At 32.8% G+C, this 16728-nt stretch overlaps 1 protein-coding gene across 1 annotated transcript in view; it reads left to right on the top strand.

The window, feature by feature from the left end:
- Positions 1–16586, top strand: part of LOC106875667 (period circadian protein homolog 1) — a 68508-nt gene extending 51922 nt beyond the window's left edge. The window contains exons 12-22 of the mRNA XM_014923906.2: positions 3–78; positions 589–821; positions 1926–2005; positions 3176–3288; positions 4708–4784; positions 5895–5980; positions 7018–7720; positions 10640–10833; positions 11522–11662; positions 11898–12134; positions 12500–16586. Of these exons, the coding sequence (XP_014779392.2) occupies positions 3–78; positions 589–821; positions 1926–2005; positions 3176–3288; positions 4708–4784; positions 5895–5980; positions 7018–7720; positions 10640–10833; positions 11522–11662; positions 11898–12134; positions 12500–13906 (3347 nt within the window). The 3' untranslated portion in view covers positions 13907–16586. The remainder of the gene's footprint in view (positions 1–2; positions 79–588; positions 822–1925; positions 2006–3175; positions 3289–4707; positions 4785–5894; positions 5981–7017; positions 7721–10639; positions 10834–11521; positions 11663–11897; positions 12135–12499) is intronic.
- Positions 16587–16728: the final 142 nt, after the last annotated feature.

Raw genomic sequence — 16728 nt, 5'->3', positions numbered from 1 at the left:
TGAAACTGAATGGTCAGCTACTCTCAGTCAATGGACCAAAAGACTTGAAGATGTAAATGGCCAGCACACTGTAGTTAGGTAAATATGTTACAATCTTTTATTAAGTTTTGTTCTAATTTCTTGGAGATTAAGGATTTTATTGTATAGCTGTTTTTAACTTCTAATTTAAATGATGTAGATAAAACTTAGAATAAAGTTATCTTGTTTGTAACAATTTCTGGAGAGCTGTTAGTCTGATTTAACTCAAGTAATTGTTAAAGCCAAAGAAATTTATATTTAAGTTGTTTTTTTTTTTGTTTTTGTTTTTTTGTTTTTTGTGTGAGGATTCATATTTTTTTAGCCATTTTATTTCTGCTTCTTTACTATAGAATAACATTTATTTTCTTTATAATTTAAGTTAATTATTTTTATGATATTTTACAAATTATTTTTTTTTAACCATAGTTCCTAAAAATCCACTTAGGACCATCATAGCACAGAGCACCATAGCTAGAATGATTTGTTTTGTCTTGCAAGCAAAGTTGTTATTCATTGTATGTAATAAAAAAATATATATATATATGTCTGTATTACTTTCTTTACCACTAGAATCCCTGAAAATCCTAATGTTTTTGATGAGGATACAAACAACTCCTACTCAAAATTGTCTGAAGAAAGTCAAATTCAAGGACAGAAATTGCAACGGAAGATTCAAGAAATTCTATTACAACAGACAACTGAGAAGTCTTTCGTTGTTCCATCTACAAATAAACCACTTAGCAAACAAAAACCTGCTGTTGCAAAATCTTCACCTTCTCTTGTGGTGAATATATCTGCAACAAGTAAGTGAAGATTTTTTTTTTTCTCTCTACAATTTAACTTAAGCATATCAACAATGACTTCTTAATTTGTTCTGGTAGCTTCAAATGTGAATATGTTTATCGCTGTTGTCTTGATGATGAATGTATGTTCATAACACACTCTATTCATTAGTGCAGCTCCTCTGGACAAATTAGTTTAACTAGTTTTTGGCTTTTGTTCATATCTTCGCGAACAAATTATTTGTTGATGCATGTTGATATCTGCCAAATTGTCAAACATATTATTGTAGCAGTAATAATGATTATCAACCATTTGGTGTGACACCATCATGTCTGATGAACTATCTAATATCAACTAGCGTCTTATTTTCTTGACTGTTCTGTTATCAGCTTGAATTATTGCTTTGTCTCCAACATTATTATTATTGACTATAAGGCAGCAAGCTTGCAGAATTATTAGCTATTTGGATAAACTGCTTTGCAGCATTTCTCATGGCCCTTTACATGAATTCAAATTCTGCCATGGTTGATTCTGCCTTTCATTCTTTTAGTATCAATAAAATAAATACCAGTCAGCGGATAGGGGTCAATGTAATCAACTTGACCCCTCCCTTCAAAATTGCTGGCCCTTTATCAAAATTAGAGTTATAATTATTATTGAATGTAATCATGGTATCATTTGATTCAATAATTTAAACAAATATATGTAAATTGTTATAGAAAAACCTTCTTTATATTCTGTTATTTGAAGAATGGTAAAATAGAAACCACAAGTGATCGCAATGATTATGGAGTGAGTAGCAGATTTTTAGGTTTTTATTTATCGGTGAATGGCGTGCTCAGATTAAATACTTCATTTTAATCATGGAAAATATAAAGTAATTTAACTGATCTTTTTTATTGTTTTGTTTGTAAAATTTTAGAGACTAATCTTTTAGCTGTTTTTGTTAAGTAAACCTCTGTTAACTTCTTTCTCTGCTACTCTTGTGGTTATCTCTTGTAAGTCATCCCATTTTCTTATTAAAATTACAGCTAACCAGTTATTTCGTTTAAAAATTATCAAAAGTTTCAATCAACAGTTATTTTCATTTTTTTTTTTTTTTTTTTTTTTTTTCTAATTTTTAGAAACCTGCAGATCAGAAGTACAATCAAAAGAAGGTTTTATGACAGCAGGTAGTTTTGTTGATGATGTAATCTATTGTCCGGTAAGTTTAATCAGTTACTGTTGATTTATCTTTTTTTTTTCTTTAATTATTTGAATTCAGTTTAACATTCTTCCTTATTTTTTGCCCATCATCATCTTCATTTCACATCTGTTTTCCGTGCTAGCATTAGTTGGATGGTTTGACAGGAACTGGCAGCTGCAGAGTTGACTGCCCTTCCTAATGCCAACTACTTTACAGAATGTGCTGGGTGCTTTAACATGGCACCAGCATCCATGAGCCTGCAAGACTAGGATCTCTCAGCTGAGAGAGAGATATAGAGGACATATCTGTGTGCATGAACAGCCACAATTTTACTTAGCTTGATGTGTTTTCTCAAGCACAACAAACCACCAGACGTCTCAGTCCATATTCTCTCTTATACTCACCTTATATCTTGAGGGTATACTCTGATACCTATCACCAACACCATTGTCCCCTTTTCTTGCTATTTCCACCCACTTCTATATAATGTTGGCTTTACACCAGGTGCTAGGAGGTTAAACTATGATGACGGGACAGGCACAGGCCTCTTGCTATAGAGGAGATACATGGCTAGCCAACATTATATAGGAGTGGGTGAAAATAGCAAGAAATCCCAAATAGCAACCCCAATCAGTCTAGGGACCTTTTCTTTGTCTTGCTAGTTACTTGGCAACCTCACTAGTGCTGGTGTCAGAGAAAAAGCACCCAGTACATTGTAAGGGGGTTGGCATTAGGAAGGGTATCCATATGTAGAAGCTATGCCAAAAGAGATATTGGAACTTGATGCAATCCTCCAACTTGCTTGATCCTGTCAAACTGTTCAACTCATGCCAGCAGGGAAGATAAACGTTAAATGATGATGATGATGACTTGTACTCAAAATACAAGTTATATATATTTAGGCTCTATCTTGATTTCATATTAACATTATTAAGGATTGCGGTTTTTTTTAATAAATAAAATGAAATTATGTTTCCTTTTAATATTCTCTGTTAATTACCAATAATCTGTCATTTAATTAAAATGCTATTGTCCTGTCTAGACTAACATATAAGTTGACTTAAATGTAGCTCAGTATTTGCTTAAACAAAAAAACAATCTGCTCTTCATTATATTGCATTTAATTCTTGCAAATTTGTTGATCATTTGATAGATATTTCAATGTCAAAATTATTATTTTATTATTAGAATGATGGCAATATTAGTCCAGCTGTATCACACTCCAGTTCTCCTCCATTACAATTTGACTCAGATACATCCGTTACATATGAACAGCTGAACTATTCCTACAACATTAGGCGGTAAGTGATTCTCTCTCTGCTCTTTACTAATATCCATATTTTAATCAAACTTATTAGCTGGCTATTATAATACATTCAACTTTGTTCAGCCATATTGACATATATTTAAAACCATTTGCATTTATTTTTTGCAGTTGCAGCTCTAGATTTTACATTAGAGTTTTTGTTTTTGTTGCACCATTAAATTTGTAAACAGTCATGTTTGTAGTGTCTTTTCTACAAATTATCAGATTTTTTTTTAATTTACTGTTCTTCCTTTGCCAAGTGTCTCCCACCATTGTCCATCCTTGTAAGTGGATTTGGTAGACAGAAACTGAAAGTAACCTGTTGTGTGTGTGTGATATGCATGCGTTTGTATGTACCTCCTTGTCTTGACATCACATAGTAGTTGTAAATGAGTGTTGCTGTCATACAGGCAGTGTCATTTATTTCCAATATTCTGTGAAAACATGTCTGGTCATGGGGAAATATTTCCTTGCTTGGAAACAGGTGAGTGTTGGCAAAAGGAAGGGCATCCGATCATGGAAAATCCATTCACCCAATGCAAGCATGCATGGAAAAGTGGGCATTAAAACAATAATGGTGTGTGTGTGTGTGTGTGTACCTGGTACTTATCAGTCTCTCTTACCAAGCCACTAAGTTACAGGGATATAAACATACCAAAACCAGTTGTCAAGTGGTGGTGGGGCACACACACATACATACACACACATACAGGTTCTTTTAGTTTCCATCTACCAAATCTACTCGCAGGGCTTTGGTTGACCCAAGGGTAGAGTAGAAGACACTTGTCCAAGGTGCCATGCAGTGGAATTGAACCAGGAACCATGTGTTTGGGAGGCAAACTTCTTATCATACAGCCGTTTCTGTGCCTATAATTCTTTAAATAATGTGAATGTTTTGTTGATGACTACATTATCATCATAATATAGTAATTAGAGCACTTTTCACTGTCAACACACATACATACACTAAAGAACCTTTTAAATTTGTTTTTTATTTATTGAAGTGTTAAAATTTTCATGACATCACTGTGACCTGGTCACTGACACAGTTCCACTGCAATTCTTTGTTTTAGCATGGCAGAACTGTGGCAGCAACCAACAAGGTTGCAGTTAGTGTGATGAAAATTTTAATACCTCGAAAGATAAATGAATTTAATAGTTTGTCTTTTTAGAATTGCTCTTCTGTGAGGCAGTTTCTTCACTTTCAAAACATGGTCTCAGATCGAGTGATTTGCCAGACAGGTACAGTTGTGAAACATCACAGCATACATTCATATAAACTATACAATGGCAGATCATTCACGGTGACATAACGTGACAATTTTTTTGGATATATTCTTTGAGTTTTTGAATGTGAAATAATATCTTAAAATTTGTAACTACTTGTATTACTATTATCAATTCTATTTTCCAGGTTTCTGCTGAGCCAGCCCAAAACATATCACTCTGATAATTCAGATAAAGAAGATTCAAAACAAGTAAAGTCAGAGAGTAAGTTTTGTTTTGAATTTAATACAAAAAAATATTTATTGGCTTTTTGTTTTTTTTACTTCAACTTTTGGTCCCTTTTCATCAGTATTTTGGAAATTAAAAAAATTTTTTTTTTAGTTAGTCAAGAGTGATGGGACAATGTGTCTGTGGTTTTTGCAGATCCTAATAAACTAGTGAGATAGATGCAGTTAAATTCCAGCCTGATGTGGGTTGAGAGATCATGCTTGAGATACATTGAACTCAACTAAAGGCATCCAAGTATTTTTTTATTATCTTATTATTTTTCTTGAGACCTAGAACTGGTCTCAAGAAAAATAAGATAATAACCCATATCCCAAAGCTTATAAGTGACTGACATCACAACATTTCTCTGAAGAGGATTCCAGTCTGTTGCAGGCCAGCAATTTTTCCAAGAGAAGGGATAAGTTGATTACATTAATTCCAGTACTTAACTCGTACTTTGTTTTATCAACTCCCAAGGGAATGAAAGCAAAGTTGAACTCAAAACATAACGAGTCAAAAAAAAAAAAGATGCCACTACACAATGTCCAGCATGCTAATAATTCTGTCAGCTTGCCATCTTACCCAAGTATTAGGCTTGTGATGTTTCTTTTCCCCCTTTTTTTATTATGGTTTGGTCTGTAAGGTTAAGGTATATGGTTTAGTGGTTAAGGTGGTGGGCTTGCAATTGTTAGTTTGTGAGCTCAATTTTCAGATTGGGTAGTGCAGTGTGGTCTTGATCAAGGCACTCCATTTAATCTTCTTCCTGTACATTCATCTGAAAATGAGTAGCAGTGGTCATTGCAAGTTACGTTTGTAATGCTCTGGTGTCCTGTTCAGGGAATGGGAGCATCTTGTATTCTCAGCTCAAGCATCTTGAAAATCTGGATAAGTTCCAGTCTCTTGAGGCAGGTTTGATCTGGAGGAAAGGCTCTAAGCCTGTGGCTTTCACTGTATCTCTCAGTTGGTATCCTCTTTGAGTGCCTGTAAGTTGAGTGCAAGACATCCTGTTTATTCTCAAACTTAATAAATTACATAACATTTGTTGGTATATAAAACATTTACTGGAGTATTTTACATTTTTTTTCTTTGTATTTTGCATTATTTCAGATTGCAGTGATTTCTGTGCCGATACAGATTTTGTTCCCGTAGATATACCTATTTTGAATCCACCAAGCTTTGGAAGCAGTACAAAAGTAAGTTGCTTTTTCCTTGTAATTTTTGTTTCCTTTTAGTTTTCTTCTTTCTACAAATATATATAATAATAATATTAGGGAATAAAATCCAAAACTTACAGGGGAAAATTCAATTTAGCAAAACTAAATCAAATTTCCCAATAAAAAATATATGTATATAATTTAGAGAAAAACCACTATTAAACAATTCAATAATGAAGAATGTAATTACATTCTTCATTATTGAATTGTTTAATAGTGATTTTTCTCTAAATTACATATATATATACACAACTGCAGCATGGAAGATGTTTGTAAACCATTTAAGAACACACAAAAACTGTTAGTTTCACATCAACATTTAAGTTGATTTGTGTCAAAATATCTTCATCATTTGAAACCATGACCTGTTCACTGACAAAACTTCATACTGCAATTATTTTTGTTTCAGCACACGATCTCAGATCAAGTCACTTGCTATGCAAGTACATCTCCGTAATATATATACATAGGCGCAGATGTAGCTTTGTGGTTAAGAAACTTGCTTTCCAACTATATATATATATAATTGTTGTCATTGTTTATATTGGCATGGGTTGGATGGTTCAGCTAGGGCTGGCAAATGAGAATATAGTGCCTGGCTTCGATGTTTGATGTGTGAGTGTGTATTCATGCATGTGTGTGTACTCTTGTTATGGTTGTCAATGAGCATACTTCCATACAAGTGTTGCTCCTTTCTAAAGTTTTCTATGGAAAACATGGCTGGACATGAGGAAATATTACCCTACTTGGAAACAGGTGAGGGTTGGCAACAGCAAGGGCATACGGCCACAGAAAGTTTGCCTCAGTAAATTCCGTTTGCCTCGTACAAACATGAAAAAGTGGATGTTAAATTGATGACAATGAGGAGGATACATAAATGCATGTATCCAATTTTGTATGTGTATATATATGGATGTATGCAGTCATTAGGATTATTTGAAATAGTACAGTAATTTAAATATCAAGCTACAAAGCAGTTTTATTTTAAAATAATCATTTTTTTTTTTAACTTCTAGGTACTTGTTTCTGACCAAGAACCCCGAGATGCAACCAGCCCACCTGCAGAGGATTATTTAGAAGATTTTAACATACATAAAGAACTTTCTATATCTACTGCACCACCTTCAGTTTCTTTAGATGGACAGAGTTTATATCAACCAGTCAGTTTAACGCCAGAAGTTTTGCGAATGCATACGCAATTACAGGAGCGCTTATATGTGCAACAAGCTACCAGTGATTCTAGTCTTTTTGAGTTGGATCGAGGACGAAGTTCAGACAATAGCAGTAACAGAAATACTACCCAACGTCCTAATCGGCACAAACTATCCAGCTCTGATCAAGAAGATTATCCACCTTCTAAAGTACCAAGATTAGACCAATCTCAAATGTACCCTACAAATATGCAACAAGCTCAAATGACAAATCAGCAACTAAGTTCATCTCAAGTTTTCAACAAAACACCTCTTCATCATCAGTTCTACCGGCCCACTTATCCTGTGAATATGCCTTACTCAAAATATCCTTCCCAAGTCCAGTTTCCAAATGTACAAAATGCCTTCCAACAAAACTTTCAACAGGCTATTCCAGTGTTGCAGTATGATCCTGCAATGCATATGACATCTAATAATTCCACTCATAATGTCAGTTCAATGAACTACACTCAAAATACTACAACTGCTTCTATGCCAACTACATACTGGCCTTGTTATACACAAACAGGTAAAGATATTATTTTATGTCAACTACAACAATGTTTTGGGGTTGTTTTTATACTTTTTATTGAAAGAATACGTCATATTTAAAAACATCATTATCATAATTTTACATCCATTTTTCTATGCTGGCATGAGTTGGATGTTTCTTTATATTGCAAGTCAGTTTTTATTTGGAGTTACCAATCTCCTAGACAGGTTGAAAGCCCACATCTCACTCAGTCAGTTTTGGCAGAGTTTCAATGGTTGGATGGCCTTTTTAACACCAACCACTATACTAAGTATCTTGGCACATTTCATTGTGGCAGCAAAACTAAAGAAATTATCATTCTCTCAACAAAACTTAATAATCCATTCAACCCTACTTTGTATTGCTTGATTTGCCAGCCACTTTTCAGAGTGTATTGGGTACATTTTATCGTGGCACCAGCACACACGAGTTCACATTGTGACTCACAAAACTAAAGAGCTCCCACAGCTCTGAGAAGGAGAAATTAATATTTTTATTTTGCTAACTGCTGCTAAAAGAGCTCCTGGTGTGAAATATAGATTTTATAATAACGAGAATTTTTATAAAGTCTGTTTTAAGAACAAAATTACTGTCTATTTCTATAATGAACAAGAAAAGTTATGGGCTTGTTACTTTTTATTTAATTTAATTATAATGAGCTGATATTAAACTTTGAATGATTTTTATTGTTAGATTGATTGTATATATGCATTCAGATATATATTCTAGAAACAAGTATCAAAGACTGTGCTAAATCTGTTATGTCAGTTTAGTTCCCAGTTGAGATATTTCATGCATTATATCTACAATATCTGTGTTCATTCAGTAACTTAGTGAGATGACCTGTCCATAACATTCTGCGAAGATGAAACATCCAGTAGTGATCCAATGATCTATTAAGGGTTTTGGAACATTGTTACTGTTTGAAAAAGAATCATTTTCATTAGAAATTGTTCTTATTGTTAACCTCTCAACAGTGAAGTTGCAGTGACACTTTTCTACCAAGCAGAGCCCAGGAACAAATACACTAGTGCTAGTAATAGTAAGTTATGAACCCAGGAACAATTACACTGGTGATGGTAAGATTTGAACCTATGACTCTGATTGGTAACTCAACACTTTAATCTTGCAACCATTGCATCTCATAGATTACATTTTTAATTGTTCCTTGTCTTGATTCCAGCTTTCATTTAGTCCTTCCAGTATAATATGACTGAAAATGATGTTTTTAGTTGACTATTACCATATTTTAATGAGTATAACGAACCCATTTTTGTCAAAAATTAGGCTAAAAATATACGGGAGTTTTTTATATAGGGATAGTATTATAATCCCTTGCAAAACCTTTTTTCCTAATTTTAAGCCCCCAAAATTAAGGGGTTCCTTATACACGTTAAAATATGGTAGTTTATTCTTTAGAGATGAAAAGAAAAATTGTAACATTTACATATTTCTTATTAACTGTCATTAGAATGTTCTGATAATCATACTTTATATAATTCTTTATAAAATATCACCAAACAAAATTATCATCAGTTTTCTGTTCACTTTTACATAGTAGCATGAGCAATTCTAATTTAGGATGGGTTCTGGTTCCAAGTTAGTTCTTATTCAGTTACTACCCTCCTAGACATGTCAGGGACCATTCCCCAATCCTATATTCCATTTGTGACACAGTTTCTATGGCTATATGCTTTCCTATTGCCAAACTATTGAGTGCTACATGGTGCATTTTATAGTGGCACCAGCCCTTCAGAGAAGTTACTTTGTCTCTGGCAAAACTGAACGAACCTTCCCTTCCCTCTGTTGTCTTATCCCAGCAGTTAAAGAGAAGAGGACCAAAGAAAGAGGCTGAAAGAGAAGAGAGTAATGGAAGTGAAATAAGAGTTACAGGATCAAGAGGTTTATAGAAGAGAGTGAAGCTATAGTGAGAGACAGCTGCATAAGGATTGTTGGTAATGTGATGGAATAGAAGCAGTATGTGCAGTATGATGGGCAAACAGTGATATGAGGGAGACAGGATGATAGAATTGGTGGGAGGATAGGAATGAAGACACTTAATGGTAAGAGTGGATGTGATGGATATCAGTAATGAGTGATAGGAGTGAGTGGAAAGAGTGAGATGGTAAGTAGAGCATTGAATATCTATGGATTCAATGCAATGCCATCCCTTGTTGCAAAGGCATTATGATAAGAGTGAGATAGTGACAGTGAGGAGGTAAGCGATATATAAAAGTGTTATGAAAAATTGGGGAGAGTAGTTACATGGAAACTTAATTTCAACAGAATGGTCAAGACAATCTCCAGTATAGATATCTTGCATTTCATTTTCCATTGCCACCACTAACTTCATTTTACACACATTTTTCTATATTTGCATAGGTTGGGTTGTGCCTCCCTTTTTCATAGGTTCCATCTATTTGAAACTCTGAACTAGAATCCTCGAGATGTGTCACATGCTTGTACCAGCTTAGTTTTTTTTTATTTACAATCTACATACTTTATTGCCAATCTTTCTTTCAGTGCTTTAGTGTACACCATCACTCATGCTCAGTAACATTATACATACATGAATATTCATATTGTTTCTATTATGCAAAAGTGTCATCAGTCCAAAACGTTGCTTTTTCAGAAAATGAAAAAATAGCTTCACCGTTCCATAGCAAAACCATTGTACTACACTTTGACAATTTTTGATATCTTGGCATCAAAAGCAGCTGGAGATATAATAGCTTAACCAAAAGAACCAGCTATTGCAAGCAAAAATATTGCAAAAAATGCATTTGGCCAAATTTGGACATAAAACAGTTTAACATAATAGCAACAATATGAATTTAAATTTCTTCCCTAGCAATGTTTTATTCTTTTTAAAAATACTGTTTTTGAAAATACATCTTATTTAAATGTTTATTTAAGGTATGCCATTTGTAGCAACACAACTTGTTGGAAGATTCTATCAATCAGTCCCTGGTTTGTTCCATGCTTTCAATACTCCTGTTCCATATTCACATAATACTGCTAATCTGCCCAAAAGCAAATCTCAAGAAACCAAGATTACATCTAGTAGTGGTCCAAATACAAATAGAAAAGAGTTAATGATGACATCAAGGGTAAATATTTCCTTTTCTTTTTCTTAATTGATTTTATATTATTAGTTAATGTTAAATCATTTCCTTCTATTTGAATATTTGATTTGTAGCTCAGTTACAATGATCTCATTATTTCTGGTTGAGCTGTAAACAGTGAAGTTCACTGACATTTCTCGTCTACAAAATTGTCTGCTAGCTCTGCACTTTCGAATTGCATTGGAATAAAAATCTCTTACTTGAAAATAGGCATGGGTTAGTGATAAGTGCTTCTGACCATAAAAATCCTGCTTCAAAACTTACTCTCATTTTAGGCAAGCTAGCATGGGAAAACAAATATTAAATTAAAAAATTAATGGATAAATTGAGTTAAGTAAATTTCTATGATTGTGTTCTACTTAGAAGAATTCCATTTTTGTAACAATTGGGAATTGTTAGAGGTTCATCAGGGAATTAAGGTATTAAGTAATCTAGTCTAATCTCTTACTGAAAATTAGGTTGTGTTGGGGAGTATGCTCAAGAGTTAGAGTTGTGTATTGAACAGTCTGTATCAGTTAAAGTTGAATAAATTATTCAACAATTTTACTTACAACAATAGATATTGTACTATTGTTGAAAAAGTCGTTGCAAAGTTTTCACCTGTATTTTTGAATTAATTGTGAAAAATAGCAACAACCTGTATTGAACCTTTTATTTTTATTTTTCTTACTAGAATTTACAAGGAGCTCTAAGTAAACATAACCTCAAAATTTCTGAAAGCTCCTGTAGTACAACATCTCAAGAGGAAACTAGTTCATCCCTCATGTACCTCCTTGAAACTGGCAGCTGCAACACTAGTTCGCCTTGCCCAGATGTACGTTGACTATTTTTGTAATATTTCCTGCATTAAATAAAAGATATTCTATTTATTTCTAAAAATTATTTTAGGATATCTAGATAATTTTCAAATACAGACAGCTTGTGATTGCCAAACATCTTAACTTTCTGACATGACAAAGTAACATAGCAAAATTTTCAAAATTTCTTTTTTTCTGTTGTTAAGTGTTAAGATAAATATTGACTTGTTTTTTTCTTGGGTTTTTTTCCAGATTTTTAGTGATCCTGGAAGTGTAAGGAAAAATAAACGTTTACCTCGTGACCCATTTTGGCTGCAGAATACTAACTGGTCTACAAATATTCGAATGAAGTACGTTGTACCACATAAATCTTTGAAACATCTTTTAAAAGAAGACAATGAACGCTTGAACTCTTTGCGCCAATCAGAAGTTGTTCAAGAACAACTGAAAGATCTCAAAGTCACTATCAGTAGTAAAATACCAGTTATTGTAAGTTTCTTTTATTATTCCCACTGTATTTAATTAATAATTGCAATTTTAACGATCTCACTTATTCCACATATTATTGGAAATTAGCACAGAACTTTCTATTGAAGCTTTAATTACATTATTGAGTTAATGACAAATATTTTGTGTTCTTTAACTAAAAAAAAAAAGACAAAAACAATTCATTAGTTACTTCTCGGGTCTCATGGAGTTGTTTTGAGATTTTACTAGAACGTGTTGAACATATATCTATATATATATATTATATATACTTCTTTTCACTTCTTTATTCTAATAAAATGTTTCCTTGTTTCCTGCTTTTGATTATTATTATTATTATTTTCTAAAAAAAAATTTTTTTTTTTCAGAATGAAGAGGAAGACTTTTTAGTGTTCTTTGAAAATTCCACCCAATTAAATGAAGACAACAAGTCAGAAAAAGATCAGGAATGTGATGAGTCAGCAGCTGCTGGTTCTCCTCAATCTTCAAACTCAGCTAGTGCAGAAGAGGAAACTGAAATAATTGTCTTTCAAGCGAGAGAAGTAAAAGATGAGAACATACCAAATGAAAAGAGTGAGGAGAAAAGCAAGAAAATCTTTGCAGAGAGTGGTAAAGATAAAGAACAGCAGAACTCTGAAAAAACTGAATCCAGTGATAATGATGATGATAATTCTGAAAGTTCTTCAAAAAATTCAAGTTATCTCACTACAAGTGACCAACGAAGCAATGAGGAGGCTGGCAGTTCTTTGAAAGAGTCTGATGGTGCATCAAAAGAATCAGATTCGGGTTCTAAGGAATCTGACAATGGTAGCGGAGAAGAAAGTAAGCCTACTTTGATGGAGAAAGTTGATTATAATAGTTTCTCTGAATTATTTGTTCCATTATCACTCCGGGTACCAAAGAGGGAGTCTGATAATCGGCCCTCAAAACAGCCACATTGGCTCATGAAGGCAGATTTCAATGAAAATATTAAGATGGGCTACCATATTACGTCGAAAGAGCTGGACAGCATTCTAGAGTCAGATAACCGAAGAATGGTAAATCTGACACAATCAAGCATGGTACATGAACAATTGCAAACATTGTTGGGAGAAATTGAAGACTCTAACTCACTTGATGCTGAAACTACTGCTGCTACGTATGATTATAGTGAGAGTGAGAAATTAATGGACACTGTTCCTTCTACTCCCACCTCTACTACTGCCATCACTTCTTCTACCGCCTCAACTTCCACCACCTCTGCTACCACCACCTCTACTGTCATTACCTCAACTGCAACCACCTCAGCTGGCATCACCTCTACTACTTCAACTACAAATTGTTTAACAGAGAATCAAGAAATGGTGTGTTCCCCCTCAGAATCATTATCACCTGTTACTTTATCTCCTGAGCCAACTAAGACTGATGATGTAACAATGTCCCCAGAGGACCAAAATGACTTGAATGCTAATAGTTCTTCCACTGAGAATATAACCACTAACAAAGACAATAACTCTGAATCTCAAAGTGATGAGACTACAGATGTTCTCATGCCACTAGCTTCTTCGCCGTCGTCGTCTTCATCTTATTCATTTCTTTCACCATCCAATATTGTAAATTCACGAGTGTCATCATCATACCCTATACCCATGATAGTGAACTCTTCAGAAATGCCATCAGCAGATGATAAATTTGTTTCTCAGCTAGAACAAAAGGCAGCAAATAATTGCCAAAATGTAGACGTTTTTGATAAACTTTTCCTTTCGACAGTGACAGAGGAAGATGATTTTATATAAGATTTTCCTAATTCAGTTATGACCAGTCTCCATTGAAAATTATACAAGCACATGAAATCCATGGTCAAAGTGCTCATTATTTGTAAACAATTTCACCAGTCTGGCCTTTCCAAAAGAAGAAATTGAGGCTGATGATGCAGTTGTTCTCTTCCATCTTTCTTGAATTCAATCATGTTGTATTATTGATTTTATTTTTTGTAAACAGTGGTTTGCGTTCCATATATATCAATAGCATTTACTGGTGTAAATATGTTTGGTTTATGCTATTAATTAGACACGCTAAAAAAAAAAGAAATATTTTAAAATCATTATTATCACAAAAAGAAAAAAAAATATATCTGTCGTAGTTGTTATTTATTGAACATTTGAAAATATTTTATAACAACAACAATGATTCTGTTATAGTTGAACTGACAACAAAATGAAATGACATTGTTTCTCTTTAGTTTTATTCCATTTGTCTTTGTTATTATTATTTCTTTTTTGTTATTGTTTCCATCAGTAAGCTAAAAAAAAGAAACATACTGACTCAAAAAGAAAATATAAATATATGTTTAATATTTAATTTTCAGCTGTGTGATTCATTATCTGAAATATTTTATTGCTTACTATAATTGTCTGATAATGAATACAAGTAATTTGCAACTGTCTACTTTTTATTTGGACAAAATGTACACTACATGTGTTTGTGTGAGACTTAAGCTTGTTCTGTTGAGAATGTTTAACGAGGTTTCAGTTATGTGTCTATTACAGAACCAACCAGCAGGGAAAAATGGGCATTAATCCAACAATAGTCCTAAATGTTTTAATTTTTAAGAGTTAATCTGAGTTAACTTTTTAATAGGGATAACTCTTTACTCAGCTATGTTTAGTTTTCATCTTGTAGAACTTGAGAAACTCCTAAATTTCTTAAAGTCTCTATTGTGATTTCACTAACTATATCTATACAGACTCTTATTTATTGATTTTAATTTATTTAAAATAATTACATCTATTCTTTATCTTTGTAATTATTATAAATATGTAAATTTGAATTTATCATAAATCCATTAAACTTTATTATATATGTTATTAACTTATTGTAAGAACCGTATTGGCAGCTGGATCATAATGTCTAAACATTCCACACATTTGCTGGTATTTCATTGAAAAAAGTAAAAATTACTTTACTTATAGAAATTATATCAAACTTTCATTATTTATTGTCCATGTTTTGGTTGGGCATGTACACTCACAAGTGAAACTCAGAGTAGCAAGAAACTAGCTTGAGCAAAATAAAAATACACATGTACTCTTAAAGCTTTTAATTCGTTCAGAAATTTTATCTGTTTGAAGTGAAGCACTTCTGTTTGATAAACTGTTGAATTTTGTAAGATATTCAAGTAAGCACATGAAAAATCTTGTACTTTGGAATCTGTAAACTTCTATTAGGAGTTATTTAAATAATGTATCCTTATTACTTTCTTTCCTGCTTGTGATTACCAGTTTTATGTTACTAGGTTTCTAAGCTAGGTTATACATCTTGGCAATCACATTAATAGATGTGTTAGGTGTTAGTATTAAATCTTTGATAATTTCATGTTTGTTGACTACTTTTGAATCGACTTATGAAATGTCATAGAGACAGGAAACCTCAATTTGTGTTGTGTATTTAATAATTCAGCTCTCTTCAGTTTGACATCATTGTTCACTTCTCCATCTAAGAAGCATGGAATTGCTTGCTTCTATCACTACATACATATATATATGAAAGCTCTCCTTTCTTGCTGCTTGTTTGTATTCTTCATTTCTTCATAGAATAACATATTTATCAAGAATGAAAGGATTATCATTTTCATACAGTTACCATTTCTCATTATTTGTTACACGTTATGTATTCATCATGAAAATAATTTTACAATGGTATTGATTTACTTGTGATACTAAATATGTATATGTGTGTGTGTGTGTTTATATGTAGATGAGTACATGTGTATTTTTATTTTGCTCAAGCTAGTTTCTTGCTACTCTGAGTTTCACTTGTGAGTGTACAATGTTTTCAGGCAAATTATGACTTGTAACTTACCTGTAGACCCTGTGCACCTGCAGGAGAGTAGTAAGAGACTGACACAACCAAAATAAATTTCTCTACTATTGTATTCCAATAGTCTACACTAAATGGATATATATATATATATATATATATATATATGTAATGATGTAAGAGCTGTAAAGTATATAAACATATATATTTTGAAAAGTTCAAATCTTATAGATCATTTGGGGTGTATATGTGTGTGTGTATATATATATACACACACACACTCACAAAATGTCAGGGAAAAAAGAGTACTCGATACCATAGTCAAGTATTTTTTTTTATTTTGGTCAAGTCAGTCTCCTTGCTATTCTAAGTTTTGCCTTCGAGTACACCGTCTTCAGGTAAGTTGCAAGTCATAATTTGCCTGAAAACATTGTGCACCATAGGTGAAACTCAGAGTAGCAAGGAGACTGACTTTACCAAAATAAAATTACTTATATATATATTTATCTCCATAAACACACACACCCACACATGCAGATACACATACACATATCTGTAATATGTGTTATGAATTTATAAACTTGGATGAGGTATGAAATCTTTTTATAAAATGAAAGACTTACTTTTGTAAAATAAATTCCTTTAAATTTCAACGTCTCTGAATATAAGAGTTTATTGAAGTATTTATGTAAATAGCATTTCTTTGTTCTATTTATTTAACTCTAAAACAGAAACATAAAGAGTAAGAATTGTATTTCTATTCCTTACCCAGAAATGTTGCACTCTTTCGTCTTTCACA

Source organism: Octopus bimaculoides, chromosome 3 (assembly GCF_001194135.2).
Source record: "Octopus bimaculoides isolate UCB-OBI-ISO-001 chromosome 3, ASM119413v2, whole genome shotgun sequence".
In the NCBI taxonomy this organism is placed as follows: domain Eukaryota; kingdom Metazoa; phylum Mollusca; class Cephalopoda; order Octopoda; family Octopodidae; genus Octopus; species Octopus bimaculoides.
This window is presented reverse-complemented; position numbering and strand designations above follow the sequence as displayed.